The sequence below is a fragment of the Haliaeetus leucocephalus genome, unplaced genomic scaffold, assembly GCF_000737465.1.
Source record: "Haliaeetus leucocephalus isolate CR32 unplaced genomic scaffold, Haliaeetus_leucocephalus-4.0 Scaffold953, whole genome shotgun sequence".
Lineage (NCBI taxonomy): Eukaryota > Metazoa > Chordata > Aves > Accipitriformes > Accipitridae > Haliaeetus > Haliaeetus leucocephalus.
The window spans coordinates 2,430,515-2,455,443 of NW_010973389.1; the positions used below are offsets into that span (position 1 = coordinate 2,430,515).

Consider the following 24,929-nt stretch of genomic DNA (forward strand, 5'->3'; position numbering starts at 1 on the left):
TGGGATGAAGAACTAGATGGTCCTTTAAGGTCCCTTCCAACCCAAACCATTCTATGATTTTATGATTCCCTGAGTTCTTGGGTTTTTCTTGGATCCAGGACTAACCAATATTTTTCATTAATGGTTTAGGGGATGGAGTAGAAAGGACAGTTACTAAATACGAAGGTGCAATGAAGCTCAGAAATATTTTGAGCTGGATGGAAGATACAGCTAGAAATCAAAGTGATCTTGTTATATTGGGGAAACACTATAAGAAAAAACGGTGAAGTCAAATAATGAAAATACAAAGTTTTACAGTTAGACATAAAGAATAGGAAACAACTTTCAAGGCAGAAGTCCTAAAAAAAAAAAAAAAAGTGTTGAGGGCTGCTGGGGACAAAGCTGGCACTTGCGAGATTAAGTATTGTGACCAATTTTGAGCAATAAATGTCAGGTGAACCACGTGGAGAAGGTTCATAGCATAGAAAAGCCATGGGAATGATCAAAGGTGTCAGAGACACAGCCTGATAGGAAAAAACAGAAAATAGTATATTTTCCAGTGTAGAAAAGGGTGGTGGTGGGGACACACATATGATAATGCTTGTCAAACAAGTGCAACTTGCGAATCGGAAGGGAATAACCTGTTCTCCATATCCACCATCATTATGACAGAAATTCATGGGCTTAAACTGCAACAGAAGACATTCATACAAGAAGCTAATGATTTGGGTAGTTGATTCTGTCTTAGAGCTGAGAGATGGATTTGATGATGTTTAAAGATTGTTCTTAACTCCTCTTGTCTAATATTCAATGCAATCAATACAAACCCTCAAAATCAGAGAGAAACGGACTATTTCAGACAGCAGCCACAAACTTCCTATCAACTCGAGTCACTAAACTGATTAAAGCACGCACCTCTCCCTCAGCTCTTATGTGTTAAGACAAATTCAGCAAATCTCTGCTCTGCTAAACACCCCTGTCCACAAAAATAAAAAGCAAAACTCAATAAGCTTTAACCAATTTACCAGTAGCAACTAAGACGTTTTCTGTCATTAAATAGCAATGGATAACAATCAGACAGCAGCGTCTCCTCTTTAGCATGGAACAAGAGCATTTGCAGGCAGGGAACCCTTACAACAGTGTGCCATCTATCAGCTGTGTGTAAAAAACAAACCACAACCAAACCCTGTCCCAAAGGCTGCGTTTAGAAACCATCAAGCACATCTACAGTGACAGGGCAGATACTCCTGTGCTTATAAATACACTAGTCACTTCGCAGAGAAGTTATCCTGCCTTCGTTCCCACCTGCATTGGCCCCCCAAGGAAATGCTACTTTAGAAGAATTTGGATTAATCTCTCCAGTTTATTAGGAAGTTTTAAGCATTTATATTCAATCAGGCTCATCTTGTACGTCCTGAATTCAGATCGTCTTTCAATGTACTCTTTTAAATTTGTTTTAATTTGCAAATGAGGCAGGTGAGAGTCTAGACTTGAATGGGGGATGGCTCAGCTCGTTCCCAGCAACACAGAGGTGCCTCTGGCTCAGAGTGAAGCACTGGGAAAGCTGGATGGATCTAGGGGTGTGGGATAAGAAGTGGAGGAACTGGTGTGTTGCTTTCAGACTGAATGTACCTTGAAAAGGCTACTGTTAAGACTGCAGTTAATTTTTTTTTCCTATTCAAGGCAGATGATTGGCAAAATAAATAATTATGCAGCACAGAAGACTTTAAGCACTATACCTATCATAGCCTATATTATGATATGCCACAGAGTATGATATAGATACATATACATTTGACTTTCTATTAATACTAAGTAATTTTAGCATACTTATATCAGGCCTTGGTGAAAAACATTGAAGAGCCACTGAAGTAGTTCAAACTAAAGGAGGGAGGAAACAGAATCATTGGTTTGTTTTTTGGCTGGTGACAATAAGTTCTCACTGTTTGATGACTATTTGGCATAAACTGATGGATTGAGCTCTCTGTCCAGTCCTTATCAGCCACTGCTCACCTCCTGCCAGCAAGACTGGTGGGGTATACTAACAGTCAAATACAACTGCGGCATTTCCTTAGTTGCTAACAGGAGGAGGCAATTTAGAACAAAAACAGAATAAAGTTTTATTCTCCTTAAGCAAAACCAAAAAACATAAATTGCACTTGTTTGCTATTGCCTGGACAGTTACAGATACTGACAGCAGACTTATTTATCTGATGAAATCTCTTACAGAGACCCTTGTCCTGCAAGACTCAACCCATGCCTTCCTCAAGGCACACTGGCTTTTCATTGCTTTCCACCAGGAAGCTGGATAAGTCCTTGGAATTTTTTTTTTTTTTTTTTGCTGTCCCACACACCAGAGGTGTGCTTCTCCACCATTCCGTACCTGAGCTGACCTCTGTGCTCTGCTTCGCTGCTTTTGTCCTCCAGCCCTGACACATTCCCCACCTGAATCTGGCTGAGCTTTGCTCACTTGCACCCGTAGGAGATCTCCCCTGTGCCATGGTGATGAGAAGGTGGTGGAGACACCTCTCCCATCACAGTTCATCCTCCCCAAGTGCCAGAGGCCATGAAAGCACTCAGAAACCTTTTATCACTGAGTGCACATCCCCCATGGCACATACAGCCCTTCAGCTCCTCACCAGAGCCTAAAAGATCCTTTAAATTTGGGCTGCCTCCAAGAGCAGCTACTGTCCAGACAGCCTCAGCTCAGCAGAAAATCAAACTAATATTCCTTTGCATATGTTGCCTCTCAAAGTCCCCATGTGATGGCTGTAGTGTGGCTCCTGCCTTTGCAAAGCGTACACCATCAGGAACCGCCCCCCCTTTTCTCAGCATCATCACCCGCTGCCACATTTCAGTTTATTGGATTCTCAAAATGGTTTATCACAGGAGAATGTTTCTGCCCTGATTCCTGCCCTTACATGTGCACTGAACCCTCACTTCAGTCTGAAGCCTCTTTGGGTTTAGTTTTGTATCTTTTTATTGTAATTTTTTTTTTTTAAACAGAAAATAGATTGCCATAAATTTTGCCCTTTAAAGTGTTTAGTGACAGAATGGAGTTGCCCTCAGTCACATCTGTTTATCCTGGTAAGCGCATTTATAAAGTGATTTCCCATCCTCATTATTCTGTCAATGGCATTTCACACTGTAGCTACTTTAATGTAGCATTTTATCACTTGTCCTGAGGGCTGATGACAGCTGCCAATTTCAAGGCTTCATTCCAATCTTAATTTTCTTCTTTTCCTTTTATTTTTTGCCCCTCCCCCCATTTTTGCCTTTATTTCCAAGGTCTGTGAGGCTGTGGGAAGAAAGGGGAGTTAGGTGAGTGCAATGAACAATGATGATTTCCTCTCCTTTTTAACACAGAGACATTATAATCCCATAACGTGAAGTTGCTTTACCAAGGAAAAGTTAAACTTCAGGGAAGTGTAGCTGCATTTCAGTTGGCTATTAGACGTTTCACTTTCTCCTGATAAATTCTCCGTTAATGTTACTGGGTTTACATTTCCCTGCTCCCTTGCTGTGCAAAAATTGGATTGTTCATCTCCCAGGGAAGGTACTTTGCATTTTTGCTTGCTGTGATCCTCCTGCCATCCAGAATTACCTAAATCAAACCAGAATAGGCTACAATCCAGCTCATGCCACAGGAGAACAGGAATTTTACCCGAGGAATTATACACACATATTAGCCCATCTTGAGACAGTTCCCTTCTTGCCACAACATTTATATTTCCATCCAAAGAAACCACCACCAACATGAGGGAGGAAGAACTGAATAGTTTGTTTTCACCAAAAGAATGGGACCCCCAACCTGATCCTCTGGAAGCTGACAGCCACGTTTCAATTCATTTCAGAAAGCTTCTCCCCACACTACCTCTCTCCCCCAAAATAGAAATGTCCAGACACAAGCTTGTTTTCCAGAGGGCACAAAGAGGTATTTTACTGTTACAGCAGTAACGTTTTGCAGCCCTCCGAGCAGCAAGCAAGAGCTATAGCAGGAAAGGAGCCACAAGGTTAAACCCTTCACTGGGGCTAAATATTTTTTGTTGTCGTCTCAGACTGAACTTTGCTCGTGCCTTAATGGTAACTCCTGGTTTGCTCAATGGCCCAACAAAGAGACTTGTAAGTAGCAAGACAGTATCACCACCAGGAGCCTTTGTAAGACTTAGAAGATTATAAAAATTTAATCCTTTGGGGAGGTGGGACCACAGCATGCATCCAGGGTCAGTGTAAATGTGCTGCACACTATGCAAGTGAACGATACACAGATGCTGCACTTTGCACCAGGTAGTAGATACTATTCATAGAGACTGGTTTGCTGACACTGTCCTACAACAGCTCTGCCAAATCCAGGTGCAAGGGCAGGACCAGGGGTGCCACTTTTGTATATGTGTTTCCCTCTTTGACACTCCACTTGGAAATTATATACAGGTCTCTCCTGTATATCTCCCAGACTTCAGATATACATACATTCTTTAGATATGCAAGTGGAGAGATTGATCTTTTATTTGCTGAAGTGAACTCTGCAAGTCCTTTAGGTTGCAAGTCTTTTAGACATCAAAGCCACAGTAGGAAAATATGTTTTGTCAGCTCTGGAAATCTTAGCCTGATTCAAGATACTGTTGCTAGTTTGCAAGGTCATATCAAAGGATGTGTTGCGTCATTCTCCAACAAAGAACAAGATATGAATTTAATCCTGAGGTGGGCCAACCATTCTGTTACTCACATTTTCACTTAGTTTTCCTAAATTGTGAAAATAAATTTCTTCTGGTCTGCAATTAACATTAGATTCAATTATTGTTTTTTTCAATAGAATTGATTTTTTTCCCATTTTATTGCTGGAACATACTGTCATGTTGGAGAAAGGGCCATTTGCCAAAATATTACTTAGATAACCCTGGCCTGCCTAAATGGAAAGCTTTTCATTTGTTCAATTAAAAGTAAGCATCAAAATCAGGACATTGTTTTTCTTTAACTTCATTATCCAGACTGATGGCTTATAAATGCATTTACTCATGCAGTCATCAGTCCATGATTATCAAGAGAATACTATTCCTCTTCTCTCTAACTACAGAAGACCCATCACAATGAAACTGACAGGGTAAATCAAACAATGCTGATATTAAAATACTATGCCACACTCTTAAGAATAAGCAGAAAATGAAAAGGTTAAGATTGGTCTCTGAAAAACAACTACCTAAAGATGCAAGATCAAATTACAAAAGCTTCAGGTGACAAAAACTTCTTAACTTAGACCCAAAGTGAGAAGGTGATTTACAAGATGGGGGTGACAGAAGCAGGGACATAGCACCACCATTCAAAGAAAAAGAAACAAATCCACAAAAATAGTGTTTTGTCCAAACAGTCTGGTCAAGAACAAAACCATAGGTATCAGTTATTATGGATGTATGTCAGAGCTTGTGAGATAAACAGCACTTCTAGTAAATGAAGAGAAACAGGCTGATCATGGGTCAGCTCATGGTAGAACAGATGTCTAAAATCACATTGGATAAACTATGTTCTAAAAGTGTCTTCTCAAGATTATTTTGAGACCTTAAGGGCAGGCAGGGACATCTACATGCTGGAAACCTACACCTAGGGAAGAGGTACCTTGCTGTCCTGGTTTCAGCTGGGATAGAGTTAATTTTCTTCCTAGTAGCTGGTATAGTGTTCTGTTTTGGGTTCAGTATGAGAAGAATGTTGATAACACTGGTGTTTTCACTTGTTGCTAAATAATATTTAGACTAAGTCAAGGATTTTTCAGCCTCTCATACCCAGCCAGCAAAATGGCTGGAGGGGCCCAAGAAGTTGGGAGGGGACACAGCCAGGACAGCTGACCCAAAATTGGCCAATGGGGTATTCCATACCATGGGACACCATGCCCAGTATATAAACTGGGGGAGTTGGCTTGGGGGGCATCACTGCTCGGGAACTAACTGGACATCGGTTGGTGAGTGGTGAGCAATTGTGCATCACTTGTTTTGTATATTCCAATCCTTTTATTATTATTATTGTCACTTTATTATTATTATTACTCTCATTATTAGTTTCTTCCTTTCCATTCTATTAAACTATTCTTACCTCAACCCACGAGTTTTACTTTTTTTTCTGATTCTTTCCCCATCCCACTGGGGCGGGGGGGAAGTGAGTGAGCGCCTGCGTGGTGCTTAGTTGCTGGCTGGGGTTAAAAAATGACACTTGCTCTGGGTGACAAGAAGTCCTAATGACCTGCAGTATCCAACAGCTGACTTGCTAACAGGAACATCTAATCTCTATTTAAGAACAACGCCTGTTGCAGATTGCCGGTTACAAATAACTGAGCTTTACAAAAAGTCTTGGCCGTTTGAATGATGAATAGAGTAATAAAACCTTACACATCGTGGTAAAATGGCTAAAACAGAATAAAACAACAAAACACATGCAAGCCTTTGATAGCCTGGTCCTTGTAAGGAAAATCACAGCTCACTTATCCCTTGCAATTCTTTAAATGAGTCAATAGCTCAGTGGAAATGAAAAAGAAACTGTAAACCAGTTAGTTTAATTCTTTTTCAGATTGTAAAGGTCTGTGATGTTGTCACTCCTGAGGTGACTATAGAAGGTAACTACTGTGGAATGAGGTACAAAACAATGTCAAGTGCAAAAGCAGGTCAGGAGAAAGAAGAAGGAAAAAAAAAACAAAACAAAAACTAAAAAAACAACCCAAACCTAAAAGTAGGCCAGTTTTCATCATGACAAAAGGTTAACAGTCAGCTGCCTCCAGGCATTTTGTTGGATGCCATGTTGTTAAATATATTTATAAGTGCTCCAGCAAGGAGAATCAGTGGTGGAAGGGAAAAAAACCAAGAAATCCTAAAAAACAAGATCAAGAAATCTCAATCTGTCATCATGATGATCCTGCAAATTCCATGTTAACATGAAACCTCTATTCAGGTGCAGAAGACTGTAACCTTTGGTCAGCCCCCTTGGGGCAAAAATCTGATCTAAAACTATCAACGAACCCAGGACCACTTGCACAGCCTCATCGGGAGGGTGCATAGGTGGAATAGGCATAGCTATCCAAGCACACACGACACTACGTGGGTTACAGGTCAAGCCACTGACTACCCTGAGCCCTCTTCCAAAATTATCAGGCAAGCTTTGAGACTGGAGATGGAAAAACCTGCAAAGAAAAATGAAACATGGAGCTGAGTCAGTAACTGGCTGTCCAGTGAGAAGCAGGCTGTCTCCAGAACCTGGGGAGGACCTGGCTAATCATAACCAGGTCTCAAAATACCCTAACAGGTGGCCAGATCCAACAAGACTGAATTTGGCCAACTCAGCACGGACCTTGTGGGACAGGCCAGCTGGATGGTAAAGTCAGATTGCACCCAGAGTGCAATGCCCAGTGTGTAGGGCAGCAAGGGAACAGTCGTCTAGAAAAGATGGAATAACGAATAACGTAGACCTGGTACACAAAAGATGTAGAAGTCAACCACTGGGGGCAATGCGCAGGGCAGAAACAGACTGTACTTCTGCAGTCAGGCTTGGCAAGACCGGAAAGGGCTGTTACAAACATCAGAAAGACTTATGCACTTTCAATAATATGACAGTGAATGATGCTCGACACTGATGAATGCAAGTGTAAGAGGGGAAAATTAAAATGGCTCGTACAGCTCACGTGACTCTACATTTGGCACGCGAGTTCAACAGACAGACTTGAGCAGCCCGAGGAAAACTGCTGCTTAATGCAACGATGCCTTCCAAAATAGCAAACAAGATATTAGGAAGCACAATGAACCGGGCAATAAATAACACAAGGTTGCCAGTCTGGCACCACTTCCCAGCTCCAGCCTCACTTAGAAGGAAAGGACTAATTTATCTCCGTGCTAATGCAATACGGTCAGTGAGTGCCAGCGCCTTTGTTGTAGACGGGAACAATGTGGCAGAGGCAGGTGGCACTTCAGTGGCATTCCTGCCCTCGGATCTCGGAGGATGGGGTCCTGCCTAACCTTGTTTGAAGGTCACCGAACATCAGAGAGCCTGCGGTACAAAGCCATCTGCTCAGCCACCCCCTCGGCTCAACCCGCCACAACGCGGTGCCGTCCTGACGCCCACGGAGAAAAACCCACCTGTGAAACAAAGCGCTGGCTTCTCACAGCTCTTCCAAAGCTATTGTGGCAGTCTTTTTGATGGCACACAACAATAGATGCTCTAACTCCACAGGCAATGGGGAAAAAAAGATTAGCAAGAGGTATTAATATAATAGCGTTTAACCCAAACCTCACCGCTTCCACTCAGAGTGCTGCAAAATTAATACCGCTGTTTCAGGGGAAATGGAGGGATGGAGAAAAGAAAAGAAAGCTCAGACAGAGATAGATTTGAAGCCAAGACTGTTCACCATGGTGTAACAACTGCATGCGTCTCGTGGGGATGCACTGGTGCCCTGGGGACATCAGAACTGTTAAAATGCATGATATGGCACTCACCCCAATTAGGAGGTGATGATGGTACTGTGGTATTGGAGATATCCATCGTGTCCCTCAGCCTGGCCCAGACCTCTGTGTTGCACAGCTTCCAGCCCCCAAGTCCTTCTTGGCTGCCCTGTGCCCACAGCAAGGACTGCGATCCCATGAGGTCTTCCCAGCCCCAGCAGCACACAGCAGGAAGGAACCAGAAAAATGCTCCATCTGACTGTTTTCCCCCTCCAAAACAAACACCGAGGGTAAAGTACCAGTGTCACAGATATGGGACTGGGACAACAAGGAAGGATCGCTGCGCCCTGAGATATAGGGGGGATAACATGGTACCTTGAGGAAGGGACAAGGAGAGAAAAATGTTGAAAGACGATCTAGTGTGGCAGGATCTGTTTGAGTGTGGTTGTAAAATACCTTGTGCTTCTGCAAAAACACTCAGGGGAGAGGAGAGCTGTGCATGAAAGAAATGCTGTTCACGCTTTTCTTTCGAGGTGTTTGAAAGTCATTCAAAATGAGACACCAGTTCATTTACAGCTTGTAGAAATCAGCATTGAAGTCAGTTGATCTATATCACTTTCCAGTAGCTGGGATCTATCCTATAAGCAAATTAGCTCACTCACCAAATTCCTAAAGTGTGTTTGGGGGAAGATGACCTGTATTTAACACCCACTGATTTATGAGAGACTGTCCTTGGGTCTCTTTCTGACGAGGTGACATCTCAGAAGAAGTAATAATCTTTCTACTGTGGTCCAAATAAAAGGAAGGAAGTTCCTCTAAATCTTAATAGGTGAGTTGTAAAAAGTTGTGACATTCAGCAGCACCTGGAGTTAAATGGGAAGACTCAGGACTAAAAGACGCAGAGTCCTTAATCCTTAGATAGGGAGACAGGTGACTGGTAGAGAAACGCACAGCTAGTTCCCTGTTTGCATTTAAAGCTCTTTATTCACTGGCTCAGCAATTCCTCTGTGGCATTTATTTTTAATGCTTTATTTTTGCAATTTGACTTTCTAATGGCAACACCTGAAGTCACCTTCCTTAACCCTTCACAGTGATATAAATTAGAAAGAACAACAGAGGAAACAACTGAAGGAACATGGCTTATCCCTGTCGGACCTCAGTAGGAGATTACTCCCTCTTAAGCAATCAGCACCAATGTGCAAAGGTGCAAGGTCTCCTTTTATTTCCCCCAGGCACCCTCAGGGTGGGAGGACCTAATCCCAAAAGTCCTTGCACCCCAACGCTGAGACTTATATTCATAAGCATGAGCTGAAATCAGGGAGACAGGGAAGTCATGGGGTTTGCTCTTAATTATTTTGCCTCTTTTTATTGTTCAGCTGCAGTTAGCAAGGAACAAAGAGGAAGGAGAGAAATGCCTCCTATGACAACCAAAATGCTCCAGAGAGCATCTTTTTCATCTTTAGGACTATTTTAAAGGATAAAGCTAAATACAGGGACTGATGCTAACTGAGTGCCTTTTGGCCCCGGCTGCTGGCAGCACCTGCTAATCAAATCAGGTTGAAGAGCAGAAATTTGCATGGCAGTGTTTATAGGGACTCTAGAAATGAGACTAAATATGACATTCTGCTAAATGATTGCAGATCTAGACATCCTTCACTTTGCCTCCTTACTAGTCTCCCACCCTCCCTTCAATATCACTCCCCACCACCCATGCAAAAAATCCCAAGAATAAAAAGGCACTTTTGCTCTCATCTGAGTTTTGTCAAGAAAGACCCAAATTCCTGAAAACCACGGGGATGGAGATGTTCCAGGAGCATTTGTTATGTATGTTTTGGGCAATGGGGAGAGTGCATGGGTTACTTTGTGCAACCCCCTTCTGCTGCAATGATCGGCTCCAGCCAATTTCTTGGCTGAGACCAAGCCACCAAATTAATTTCATGCCTGGCAAATTGAAGCTTTCCAAAAGCACTTTGGTTCACCAGAAACCCGGTCGGCACAGTGGACAGAGAAGCTGAAAAGATTCACAATTCCTCAAAACCTCTGAATTTACGGCCAGTCCCTAAAAACAGCCAGGCAAAGAGACAGTAACTGCTTTCCTCAAAAATTCGTCTCGCACATTAAGACGAGATTTTTCTTACATGAGAAAATAGCAGTTGTCTTCTTAAAGAGAGTGCAAGAGCTCTCAGCACCGGCTGAGATTTAAAGTTGTTCCTCCTCATCATTGCCAGATATCTGAGCTCCCATCATTTCCAGGGGAGAAAGGTGTCCGCCAAGAAGCTCGACAGGAGCAAAATGCCCCTGTATGTACACGGGCTTTGAACACAGACCCCTTTGTGAATGCAGCCAGCAGCAGACCATCATTCATAAAATCAGCATACGCTAATCAAAGTCTCCAGCACTCAGGTCTGAGGCTGTACCTGAATCCCCCGTGGACATCTATCTGTCGGTCCCAGGGCACTCAGGAGATCATTCATCTTTTAAGAGCTCAACAGGACATTGTCTGACAAAGCCGACACTCCTGTAAGTTTTCCCCCAGGTGTGTTTTATGTGTACAAGTATCGGAGCAGCTCTTTTCCTCCCTGCCCTCCCTCCTATAGCCTCATCTTCAGATCTCAAGATTTTTCAGAGGGCAAGAAGTTATCTCTCTCTTTGACAGCGCAATCTGCTATGTGCTCTCAGAGAGACGGGCTGCTATTTAGCTTGTCTTGATAAAGTCATGATATCATGGGTGAAACTTCAGAGCACAGCAAGCTCCCTCTGTAGGGGAGATCTGCCTTCAGTTACAAATGATGATTAGCATTTTCCTTGAGCTTCATCCAAGCTGGATAGATGACAGTGTGTTTTGTGAACAGGAGCACGTTCCATCTGCCTAGTAATTCAAATAAGGGGAGAAAAATTAAAAGCCAAATACACCAGATCTTGTATTTGGATCTCTCATCACAGCACACTCTGAAGGGAATTCGGCGCGGAAGTACAGAACAAGCAGCTTTTTAATCCTGGCACTGACGCTGACTCTTTCCCGGGTCTTAAACAAGGCATTTACATTTCTATGGAGCTCCACTGGCAGAGAAACAATCCATAATGTCTCAGTTTCCCCAGCTGTGAAATGGGGATAGGAGCACAGTAAGAAATCTGCAGCAGCTTTGATCCCTCGTGGGCTGCATGGGCAAGAACTGACAAGGAAAGATGGGACTCGGGAACTTTTGCTCAAAAAAATCACCAGCACCAAAGGCAAAGTTAAAGCTAAGTAAATGTTTATTGCTGTAGCAGCACTGCCAGCTGCAGATACATGGAGAGAAGGAAGTCTTAGACATTCAAGAGAATGCTTATAGTGATCCAGAAAAGTCCATTTAGTCCCTGATGGCTCAGTAGAAGATGTTGAGAGTAACATTACAAAAAACTGGCTGGATATGTTTTGATCTTTGACCCAAAGCCCGTCCATCTCCCATCCTTCAACAGCGATCCCTCACCCCTAAATTGGAAGATAATTCAACTTTGTTCTTTATATCAACAAAAAGCCACATTGTCAAAAAAATGTGGATTTTGATCCCTACATGAGAAAATGGATGTTTTAAAGCATTAGTTTCCAGTTCCCTTCCTAAATAAAGCAACTAAACTTCCAGTACGTGGCTGACCCCACCACATCTACATTCCACTTGCTGCTGGAGAAGACAGATTTCAATTCTTCTGAAAATGTGACCCTGTTGAAACTGCTTAAACCCTCTGCATCAGAATAGTCCCCTCTTTTGCTCATAATGGACTTCCAATATGTATTGGAAATGCACAGAGGAGAACACAGCATCAACCCAGGTGCTTGTATGTTAATTATGTTTCCAGAAAGGGAAGGAATATTCAAAAACTATTGTGTTTTGCATTTGAGGTTTAACATCTCAGGCTAAACCATGTGCTTCTACAAGTTTTATGAGACTAGCAACACCCTACTGAGCACTAGGAATGTTTTTGTCAGCCCTTGACTTATTCAGACTTCTCAGGCAACTTTTATGCTATCCATTCTTTGTTTCTTTTCTCTACTTGACTAATGAATTAATAAACATGGTAAGAAAGCAATGATTCCAACATACTCTGTTGGGATCTATTCCTCAAAAAGGAATACTGCTCAGGAGAGAAAGTGCTTAAAGAAGTGCTCAGCGAGGATGCATCTATTTGAGCTAATCCAGCACGTTCAATAGTGATAGCACCATACTAGCAGTCTGCTGAATCTTGGTTAATATATCTCTCCCCTTAGTAAGTAAGGACTTCTGGTGAGCTTGATGCATGGGAGTGTGATTTTTGTGTCAGCTGGGGGCACAGATAGAGCAAGTTCATTCTGGTTTGTGAAGGACTCACAAGAGATGCTTGCAGGAGCGTGGGGGAGAAAGTTGCCCAAGAGGCACAGTCCATTACAACTATGATTTGGCAAAAGGGACAAAAATGGAAACAATGCACATAATACCTTAGGAAGGAAGGACAATGTGGCAGTGTTTCAGTGTCCTTTAAAAGTACACAGAGACCCAAAATCAACAAACATCAGCTTAGAAATACCCAACTTCTGGTCTTGCATTCAGAACATTCCCAGAGCCTAATCTAACCCTATTTCTATTCACCTCTAATCCCTATTTCCCTCCCTTATATAAACAGACTCTAAGCAACAGTTTATGCAGAAATGCCAACTCTTAAGATATCTGCATCTGGTCAGGTGAATGTCACCATGAGGCATCCACCATTTTCTCTCCACAGCTACACTTTCAGATATTTCTTTAACGGTTTATAGACCAGTCGGCTCTGTTTGCATGACCAGCGAAGGGCAGCTCCAATGGTTACTCGTAAGATCAGCATCATTATCCACACTAATTGCAAACATGTCAGTGTAGACTTAGGACCAGCCAGAGCATACGGACACATTGTCCACGGGATGTCCTCAGAGTAACGCCGTTGATGTGACACGGACCCACTGGGCACAGGGCCACCTCACAGGACTGCTCTTCCAGGGAGGTGCAGACATAGGCATGGACACTGCCCTGCACCCCAGCCTTTGCTGACTTCTACCCATCCACCTGGTGGAGAAAAGGATGCTGACATCCTAATATCCTGACTATTCTCCCAAATAAATGACAAATGTGGTGTGAAAAGGGAAGAAAAGCATGAACCCCTGCCTGAGGTGGCAATAAATGGAAGAGGAGGGAGAATGAGAATGACTTGTGACCTCACAGAGGCCAGGAAATAGAGAAGTCTTGTCTTTAGATTGAAGCAAGGTTAACACATGAACTTTTGGTAGCCCTCAGTGGTGCAGTCAGAGGAGATGGAGAGATAATGGGATCACAGGATCACAGGGTAATTCAGGTTTGAAGGGACCACAGGAGAGCCCTAGTCCAGCCTCTCACTCACAGCATGACCAACTATCAGGTCAGACCATGTTGCTCAGGGGTCTAGCTAAAAATTTGCATTGAAAAAAAAATACATTAAAATATTTACATTAAAATTTGCATTTTTCCGTAACACCTGGGTGAGTCTTAACAGTGTTTCTGCCTCAAGTGTGATGTCTGGTAGCCTCAACACAAAGGGGAACAGGAGACTTCAATGCAGGGAAGGAAATGACAACAAGAGGAGATGCACTGGGTAGATAGATGGTGAACAGGGTGGTGGGGAAATACAGTTCTGTAACATCCTCTTTTATAAAGAAGCAATCAAAAGTATTGAAGAATACCTGAAGATGAGCCTGCATGGTGCAGAGGGCATAAACTAACACTGTCTTTGGCAACAGCCTCTAAAATTTGACATTCATTGTTAAAATTGTCTGTGATTTTCAGTCTAATTTCTGTGAGGATATGGGAGAATATTATTGTCAAAGCTAATTTATAAAGAACCAGGCACCTTTTGGTAAATAGGAGGGAACATGAACTGGTCTTGCTGTGAAATGTAGATTTCAATCACCTTCTCAGTGATCTCTTCCCTTGTTATCTCTGTAGGGTCTTTTCAATACACTTTGTTCACCCTCCTCTCTCCCAAGCTGTTCAGGGAGGGCTGACTCCCTCTCCAACCAGTGGGGTCTTGATGGGATGCTCCAGGGCTTTGCCACATGAGCTTTTATCTATTCATAACACAAGACTAACTTGTTGTTATTCTCTCCATCTAGACTGGGGAAAATGCTGATTTCCTTACCAAAAAGAAATAAAAAAGAAAACACAGCACTCAATCCAGGAAGGCAAGAAGTCAAATCTGCAGTAACAGCTCTTGAGAGCACTGCTAGGGGAACCTGGCTGATTGATCTACATTATTATTAATTAGCACCAGAGAACTAGAGAGTGAACTGCTCTAACCTAAGTAATAGGTGAGAGTGGTAATTCCCCTTTTGGGCAGCAAATCACATCCACAAAAAAAGCTGTATCGATGAGGCATACGATGTTTGTACTGTCTGTGCTAACAGAAATAGGAGCAAGATATTACCTTTATTGAGAGAGTCATCATCTGGCAACAAAAAAATAAGCAAAACTGCAGTAAATGGAGAAGGAAAGCAACACATCCTTTTAACAAAGGAAATATTAACACTTAAGCGAGAGGATTTGCAGCAGAAACACTATTTCATCACAAGCACTAGAGATCTCTCTCCGGCTCTCTACCTTATCCATGTACATTGACAGTCAATATACAACTCTTTAACTCGGCTCAATTTCTGTGGAGATATATATGCAGATGTGTCTGCCTAAAATTCAGATTATTAGCAAATAATGTGTGTCAGCACTATTTTCTCCTTCTGCAGAGGAAATACTTCACTTTTACTAGGTGCTAAAGTCCATCCTTATTCAGCAAAGCTCTTAAGACATATGTAAGTGATCTGCTGAATCAAGGCTTTCATTACTAGCTGCTTCATGCAAACTCACTGAAAGCAAGAGTGCATGAAGAAAAGGATTTAGGGCAAGACTCTCTGACACTAACAGTCTTTGGGTAAGGTGCTGGGTATTTAAGTCAGAAAAGGAAAATTATCTTTAGCACACAGTGGAAACCTCTCCAATTTAGTTAAATTACTTCGTTACCCACAGTATTGTCATAAGGTTACACCTGAGATATAAGAAACGTCTAGGGCTAAAAATAAATGTTATGTATTCCTGAATCCTCTCTGTCTTGCAAAGTGAGATCCTAGGTTGTACACATATCCCTGATGAAATACTGATTGCAAAAATACGCAAGCTCTAATCATTTCTGTGAGGAAAGGAAGAAATACAGTTTTAGCCATCCAATAAGAAAAAGTTTGGACTTTTGCAAGTAGTCCTAGCAAAAATGATGTGTGAGCAGAAAGGACATGATGAGAGAATTTCTGCAATGTATTACCCAGTGGTATTTCATCTCTTTCCTCTGTGTCTGGATGTATTGGGTTTATGGGCAAGATGGATGTATACCGATATACTTATAACAGTAGCATTTAATAAACAGTGGAAACGGAAAGAGAAGGAAATACAGCAAGAACTCTCTGTCAGTGCATGTGACTTTTGTGTTTGCTATTTTAGCACGTAACTGCCACCTATACGATTCTCCAGGTTGTTACTGAGTTGTCATACTCCGTGGGCTGCAGCAGGGAAAGGATCCTGACTCCTCAGCCATTTTGTATGCTTTGGTGGAACGCCACACTGTGCGAGGCTAGCAGAACTGACTGGCTATGTTCACACTGCAGGACACTTCACTTGGATGTTCTCTGGGTGCCACAAAATGCCCCTTTAGCCCAGAAATGTAATCTTATATTTGTTTTCTCTGTGCAAGGTGGAAGATATCATAAGAGACTGGGGTCACAGCTTGTTGGAGCAATTTTCTTCTAGCATGACTGTGAAACTCCTCCAGTATGATGATGTTCTGGGCTCTAGGATGTGATAAAAAAAGTATATGGCACTCTCAGGCAGCACTGAGAACTGTTCTGGATGGAAAAAGCCAAATTTAAGGTAATATGTAATTACACTGGCTTTCTGGAGAAGACCAAGAAGCAGATTCTCTCAGTTGCTCTGGAAAGAACTAAGTCTGTACCTGCACTGGCAAGTATTGCAGAGCAGCAGGCACAGACGTACAGAGAAAAACAGCTGGTGCTGGGGACCCAATATCCAAAGTATCCATGAAATTTTAATTCATACTAGCTCCAGCCTATTCCTGTAGACTGATTGTCTATTATTGGTCAGAGTCCATGAGGTGGATGCTTGCAATACATCTTTTAACAGAGTTTCATCCCACATGAATTTAATTTGTGAGCTCCGAGAGTGCTCTGAGAAGTGAACTAAAACACAATATGTGAGTGCAACTACGTGATTCCCACCAAAATAAGAGCCAGGGAGTGTGCTCAGGTGGCCAAGAAGGCTAATAGCATCCTGGCTTGTATCAGAAATAGTGTGGCCAGCAGGAGCAGGGAGGTGATCATCCCCCTGTACTCGGCACTGGTGAGGCTGCTCCTCAAATACTGTGTTCAGTTTTGGGCCCCTCATGACAAGAAAGACATGGAGGTGCTGGAGCATGTCCAGAGAAGGGCAAAGTAGCTGGTGAAGAGTCTAGAGAACGAGTGTTATGAGGAGTGGCTGAGGGAAGTAGGGTTGTTTAGTCCGGAGAAAAGGAGGCTGAGGGGAGACCTTATCACTCTCTACAACTACCTGAAAGGAGGTGTCAGTCTCTTTTCCCAAGGAACAAGTGATAGGACGAGAGGAAATGGCCTCAAGTTGCGCCAGGGAAAATTCAGATTGGATATTAGGAAAAATTTCTTCACCAAAAGGGTTGTCAAGCACTGGAACAGGCTGCCCAGGGAAATGGTTGAGTCACCACCCCGGGAGGTATTTAGAAGACACTTAGGGACATGGTTTAGTGGTGGACTTGGTAGTGTTAGGTTTACAGTTGGACTCAATGACCTTAAGTGTCTTTTCCTAGCTAAATGATTCTATGATTATGTTCTATGATTCTAAAACTGCCTTTCTCCTAAAAGCCAGAACATTTGAATGTTTTTCCGCAAGCAGACTTGCCCCACAAAGAAGCCTGGAATTTAATAGCACATGTTTAATGACGATGCTTGAGAGAGCATCACCTGGAGTCAAACAGGGAGTGAGTCAAAATGAGACTGAAAACACAAAAACAGCACTGGCCCCTTCAGGGCAGAGCCTCTGAAACTCCCTTTTCAGTGGTGACTGGCACGACGCTGGCAGTTTGAAGGCAACATGTTAAGGTTGTGGAGATTGCCTATGAAGGGTTTTGACGTGAAGGCAGATAATTGCGGTTTGGAGCAATGCGTAAGTTGTGGAGGCCACAAGGGGACAGAGAGGGGAGGCACGGGCGAATCAATATGCAATGAAAACAGTCACTGCATGAGTCTGCTGGGACAGACTGCTTTTTGTTCTCAGTACTTGCTAAGGCTTCTCCACATTTTCAAAGAGGCCAGCTGTTATTTTCACATATCACTTATTTTGCCCTCCGGCTTGCACAGTTTCCCCAGAATTTACCCTTAATTCACCTTACTCCTCCTCTTCCCTAAATGTCAGTGAAGAATAAAGGAAATTTTTGTGATCAAATCATCAAATCAATAGGGCTGCAGCTGTACACGGACATGGAAGATGCCTGTTCTCAGACACTGAAAGTGCAGGTAGGCACTTCATTGCATCCACATCATTAAGTCCCCTTACCCTCTGAACAGGGTGGCTGCATCGAAACTGCTTATGGAGAACATGTTAACTCTCAAACTGTGTCAATATTTAGGCAAGCACTGGCTAATCTGGGTCAAAAGTGTGCCAGGGTGTGCTCTAACAATTTAGAAGTTTAATGAGTCAGTTCTAGTGTCCTCGGTAATTTACTAGTGTAGAAATTATCTAGAAATTTTCCATCAGCACTTGTAACCTCTGAATTGAATCCATGGGGCTTTTTACACATTTCTTCTGTTCAGCTTTGGTACAACACCAAGATTCTGTATACGGTCTGCTGCTGTAGGAGAAAGGAACTAACAAATGGGAAATTATTGAGAATAAAGTACTGAAGTGACTGAAAAGCAAGGGAGACTGACTTGTGAAGAGGAGGATAACTGTTAGCATTTGAGGAGTTTAAAGGCCAAAGGGGAAGAAGAATTATTTGCAGGGTCCAGCAGAGTTTCGCTAGGTGTAAAGAGCTGAGAATGAGAAAGGGATCTTTAGCAAGAACAGAGGGAAGCATTTCATCAGCACTGAAGCCTGCTGGACCGTGAAATAGTCTCCTGAAATAAATGGTGGCAGTCCTACAGCTCAGGTCATTTTAAATTAGACTGGCCAAAATACTTGAGCGGATTCTTTGGGGAACAACTCAATATTGAGTCCCAGGGATGGCCATGTCAACCTCGCAGGCAGCTCTGCCACTCATGATAATTAGGCTCCACCATGCTGCCATGAAAAGAGTGCTGTCTGACACTCACGCAGCACCAGATCTCTCACTTACGGTGCTTGTCATGATATCGTGTTATTTATACATTACTCTGAGTTGAAAAGTCGCTGTGAAGAGGCAGGCAGAGCCCTCATAAGTCAAAACTCTGGACTATTGAAGCTGATGAAAAATATAAAATAGCTTGCATTAAACCTTCTAAACTGCTAGCATCAGTGAGACATTTTACTGAAAATACCCCTCAGCAAGAAATGATACGCAGTAATGAGTGAACTAGGAACATGTTTGAACTAACAAACACACTCTGACAGACTCTGTGGGGCTTTTTTTTGTTTTATTTTTATTGTATTTCATTTCCTATCTGCTTATAAATGCTTGACTGACAGGCATGGAGGCTGGCATTATCACTTCAAAACAGATAGGGAATGAACATCAACATTTCTCAACACCGACCCAAAGAGAACTACCTTTCCTAAAAATAAAAGCAATTCCCTGACGCCTGTTGCCACACCCTGTCCAACTCTTCTTTTTTTGCCAAGAGAAGCATCAGCTAAAATGAAGCTCTGTTGATGTGTTTTGCTTTCTTCAGGATATATTCAACTGATGATTAGAAATTGGACAGAGGTATTCTTGCTATATATTCACTTGCCAAAGTTTAGCAAAGCATCACCAGGCAGCATTGGCTGTCATGCTCTGATGACCATATATTACTGGAGAAAACTGTCCACCTTCTCACTTCAGCCAATAATGCCTGAGTTCTGCATAAATACAAAAAGAAAGAAATAGAAATCTGTGGAAATAACCCCAGGGAACAGGGTGGATCCTTCTTGCTATTTACTGTGTCTTCTGACCGAAATGAGGAAGGAACATGCTAAACAACTTATTCTCCCAATTCCCTCTGAGATGTAGGATGAAGCTTTCAGTCTTGTTTTATAGGTAAGTGACTTAAGATCAGTACGATCAGTGCCCAGGGCACATAAGGAATTGATGGCAGAGTAGACGAACTAGTTTCTCCAAATGCTTTCCCAGCACCCTTCCACTGGGGGACTCTCCATGGCTGCACAGGAATCTGTAACGGATGGTCTCCAGTTTGCAATGTTTGGTAACTGCAATTATCTGTATAAACTGACTGGCATCTGCTGGTTTTCAGGGTTGAGAGGTGATGTGGTTAGTCCTGGTAGTGTCAGGTTTGGCCAAAATGGGCAGCTGCCTACTTCTATGGACTGAGCTCTCATTGCTGCTGCTCCTCCTGTGGGGGTAGACAGAAAAAGGGGTGTAGGGAAGTCAGGATAGATGAAGTGAGCCTTGCTGTTTCAGGGACAACCGTTCCTGATACCAGGAGTAAGCCCTGCTCTCCAAATCCGCCCTTTCCCTGGTCTACTTCTGTCTCAGTTATTCCCCACTCTTCATGGTAGGAGAACACCCACTGCTGTGTTAGCAGCCCGCGAGGCACAGGAGTGGGATGGAAGACTGCTATAAGAAAGGAAAGAGGATTGTGGAGGAGATGGGATGGGCTGGTGGTGACTCCAAGGAAATGGTGGTAGGGTCTGGGAGGGGTTTGTCTCATCTTCCTTTCTCATCACCTCTGGAGAAGCTGTCTGCACGGGGTGGATCACTGGAGGCTTTCTGAATCAATATGGCATTTAGCATCTTCTTTTTTAGGTCTTTCCAGTCAGCAGATGAAATTCTGAAGTTCTCCATTCAATGGTTATCCATTTCTTCCCAAAGTTTTATCTCCTTCCATTTTTCACATGACCACAGGTGCCAATGAAAGGCACGGGATGCTAAATTATATATATTTGCTATGACAGAGCTTGTGCCAGCACTGAGCACTGACAATGCACATTACAGTTCAGCTCATGTATTTCTGATGGCACATTTTACAGTGCTATATATAAAGTTGTTATGGCATCTATTATTCACTGCCAATACAGTTCAAGTTAAAATAGGTTTTATATAACAGTTCAAAGCAATATTTTAAGAAATAACACTTGTGTCAAGGCTCCTGTGTCCTACCAGATTTTGACATTTCCAAGTAATAAAGATCTTTATCCAAAATGTAAGGTTTTGGCGAGACATCTCCCTTGCAGACTTCTCTATTTTTAATCTGCAAGCAATAGCAAAAGAAGCACATTTAAATAAAATGAACAGCCAGCTGAACTTTTGACATGGCTGTTATCTTTCTAGGTGGAAACTGTGAACGCTGAAAAGTGCCTCAAGGGATGTTCATGACAGAGAACAATGTCCCATTAACCTGAACCTCTGAAGAGATTCTGGAGATGTGGAAAACACACAAGTGGGAAAGAGTCATTGGAACATTAAGAAGATGTCTATTATGGGCACAATTTTATATCTGTTTTTCAGGACACAAGACAGGAGAAGAATTTATTTCCTCATTTCTTTAGCAATAAAAAGGTTTTATATCTGTTCTTGCAAAAAGGGAAAATTCAATGTCTCTTAAAAAAAAGGGCCCATTACTGGTACCAGCACCATGAGCTTCTCCAAAGTTGTGTACTAATCAGTGTGGCCCAGAAGATACGATGTTCTGTGCTGCTTAAGATCTACATGTTTCTGGTCCTAGGTATGCAGAAACGTAAAAATCCCAGCAAGATCAATCTACTTGCATAAGATAAGTTTTGCACAGCTCTATTCTTCATTCTGGTCCCCAAAGAGCAAAGGAGAACAAATGCTGTACGTCAATTTGGCAATAAATTTAGTTTATTAGTTGTGTTTGACAGTTAGGAATAATGTTTCCTTTTAACGTTCTTGGTTACTTTGTGGTTTTGAAAACATACTGGAAAAAAGTTGTAAGGGTGACTATGAGCTCAGTGAGTCCCTTCTCTGTATACCCACAACTTCTAATGAAATCAGGGAAGTTTTAATGTGGAAGATGAGTCCTTTCACAAGAAATATGTTCAAGTGGGTCAACAAACAGAAAAACAAAACCCAGTGAAAATGATGATTTAAAAGCACCATCTGCTTATTCAAATGCAGCTGGGGAGAAGTATGATGCAGTCCAAAAATCCATTTCATTTTCATTATATTTCTTTCAAAAGAGATGTTAAATAAAATACTATTGGTCCTAAATGTTTTTCTCCTGAGGAGAAATGTTAAAGCTACATTTGAAATAATGCTTGTGGAATGCAGTCCTCCTTACAGGCTGAACATGGATCTCGGATAGCAAAGCAAAATGGATGCAGGAGACAGGGAACAAACAGGTAAAAAGAAAGTGCACACATTCTTGGGAAGCAGAAGGCTGAACAACATTAACTGCTTAAGTTGAATAAGTAACTGCAGAAGTTAAATAAGTTATTCCGAGGTAAATTTATATTAGGCAGAACGGTTTACAGGATCTACCAAATCAATAGATACGCAACCTGCATGATACGTGAGTGTTGTATTTATTTCGAAGTTATGTAGGGCTGGGACTGGATTCACTTAACTTGCCTGAATTACCCCACCATGGCCATGTGCTCCAGTGTGGCGTGATGCAGAGATATGTGGCACAGAAATAGGATTTAACCAGCAAAATAAAGATCTCTCTAAGGAGACGTGACTAAATCTCTTTATTTTCCAAAGTTGGCGTGCTTGAGGCTGGCTTGGGGTTTATCATTCTCCACTGCCAAAGGGGAAAACACTAAACGTGTTCTTTTTCCGGGGAGGACAGGGGACAACATAAAGAAGGAAAGAAAAAGGCAGTGACTATATTTCAAACAAAAGGATCGCAACAATATCCTTTGTGTCCACAACACCATTTCAGAAATGCCTTTGCTACCATCCTTCTTGAACATCAAACTGCAGGAACATCCCAAAATACACATTTTCTTGTAACAAAGTTTCCTAGAGTTTGTCCTGGTGGACGCAAAGACATTCCTCAAGCGTGAAAGGACAATTCACACCCAAGGATACACAGTGTGAGAATATTCTTTAAGAATTTTGTCCCTCATAATGCACGCAAGTCCACAAAGCTCTATCATCTCTATTCAGCAAACCGTAACAGAAATTAGACATACAGTAACCTCAACCAACTCCCGTAAAAATATCAAAATTTCTTACTTACAGTGTTGAATCATATGTAGCTATCACTGTTTGCAAACAGAGGTCAAAGCCTCAAAGCACCAGTCTACAGCGGGAACATTTGTCCCCTTTTTGCACTGTTAACTTAATCACAATTCCTGCTATACTACAACAAAAATCTATTCTGATAAAATTAGCTGAATCCAATTAAAGGACAAAGTATAGTCCTTAATTAAATGTTCTGATTATTCTGAAGCCCTCTTTTTTTGCTTCATCTTGAGTTTAGGCCTGTAAAGCATACAAATTAGAAAGATTTAAAATGTTTTGGTTTTACTCATTTATTGCTTAAATTTGAGTAACAAGAGTTTCCCAAAAGCATAAAAAGAGAAGTAGAAAAAGAAAAATGTGGGATGTTTAACTTATTCAGACCTCTTTTTGTTCCTTTTTTTCATATTTTATTTATAGCACTTCTAAAAAAAAGGGAATAAAAATAGTATGTCTTCTTTTAACTACATTAAGAACATTCAAATACTTTGATAAAGCAAAAATATTGAATTATTTGAAAAAGTTAACAAGTTATTTCCTTTCATCTACCTATTATTCTCTCTAGTGGTAAAGCTGAATATTTTCTGTCTGTGACAAATTCCAGCTTTAAGTTTGCATGCACCAAGAAAGTTGTTTTGCTGCAGAACCAAGCTCAATTAAACTATCTCGCTACCAACTCTGTTATGGAAGACTCACTGAAAAAAATAAACCCCAAACATTAGCCCATGAGAATTAATTGATTCTTGTTCTTTCATTACAGGTCATATGGATTTCTAATTCTTCCTTCTGCCACTGATTTCCATTTTTAGAAACACTTGATAATCTCTCCCACTTCTAGTGATACTGTACTGGCAGGAATGTAAATCAGCATTTCCTTCATCATGTTGAGCAACGCACAACACAAGGGATCTGCACTTCCAGCTCACAAGCCCACGAATGGAGAAAGTTACTGACCTCAATCTGCTGAATGGCCTCTTCCCGCTGACGGATGGCCTCCAGGTCCTCTTCTGTGATTTCTGAGAGCAAGGCTTGATCCTGGCTCTGGTTCTGCCACATGCCATCTCCTCCGTTAAAGATCTTCTCATCATCAGGTAGGTCAGAGAAGGGGGCCCTCGGGCTCTGCTGAGATGGGAGAATGGAAAGAAATCAAAGGGAGTGTAAATGTTGTCCAGTTTTAAACAGCCTTCTTATGGGAAAAGAAAATATTAATACAATAGATCACGTAAACAGTGGTGAAAAGGTGAAGAGTAAGCTACATGAAAGGAAACATATCGAGTCTTGAAAGAAGTGTTAGGACCTGAAGCCAGATCTCCGGAGCTACATTTGAGCCGCAGCAACCAAATTCAATTTTCCAACAGTTCTGGCAGAACAAAACATTTACATGCATCTGAAAAAATTACACATTTCCCTTGTTGATTTTCCTGCAAATTCTTCTGGAATTAGATACTTTCTCAGGCAGACATAAAGCCTATGCATTTGTCTTGAAGACTTTATGATCCAACTTGCAACATTCAACATAACAAAGGATCCTACCTTGTCTGCTTTAGAGATAAACTAAATACAGCTAAAAAAAGGGAAAATTATTGTAGTAATGTGACTTCAGAGTCATCAGTTTGTGCTACTCACAGTTACACTGTATTCATTCTATAGAGTGTATCTGATCTTGCTGACAGATCAGATACCATTTTCTAGGTAGCTAAATATTCATACTGCCTTTGGGAGCTGTGCTTGTATTCAGATCCAGATTTTAAGAGCCTGTTCATGATCCAGCTGCATCTACACTGCAGGCAGGGGCAGAGGCTTAACAGGGTCTTCTCCTTCCAGCCTATAGCTTCTGTGCCCATAGAGATGTTCGGTTCAGCCTAGACTGGGCTCCGAGAATGAACTGACACAAGGTTGGTTTGGAGAATCAGGAGGCTACGCTGAAGTTCTAAACTAACAGGCACTGCTGAAGACTCCAATCCTACAACCGCATGAGTATTTCACTTCAAACAATGCACGTGGTCCTTTAAACTGGCCTCGAGCTGAGCTTTGACTCCTAATCAAAACTTACAATAAAAAAGCAATCCAAGTGCTTCTGAAAGAAGAAATGGCAGTCGCTACAGCACATTCTTGACC

The 24,929-nt window shown here is 42.0% G+C and overlaps 1 protein-coding gene across 1 annotated transcript in view; it reads right to left on the minus strand.

Moving 5' to 3' along the window:
* TSNARE1 (t-SNARE domain containing 1) overlaps positions 1-24,929 on the minus strand; it is a 306,679-nt gene that overhangs the window by 141,427 nt on the left and 140,323 nt on the right. The window contains exon 8 of the mRNA XM_010584213.1: positions 23,766-23,930. Coding sequence (XP_010582515.1) covers positions 23,766-23,930 — 165 coding nt within the window. The remainder of the gene's footprint in view (positions 1-23,765; positions 23,931-24,929) is intronic.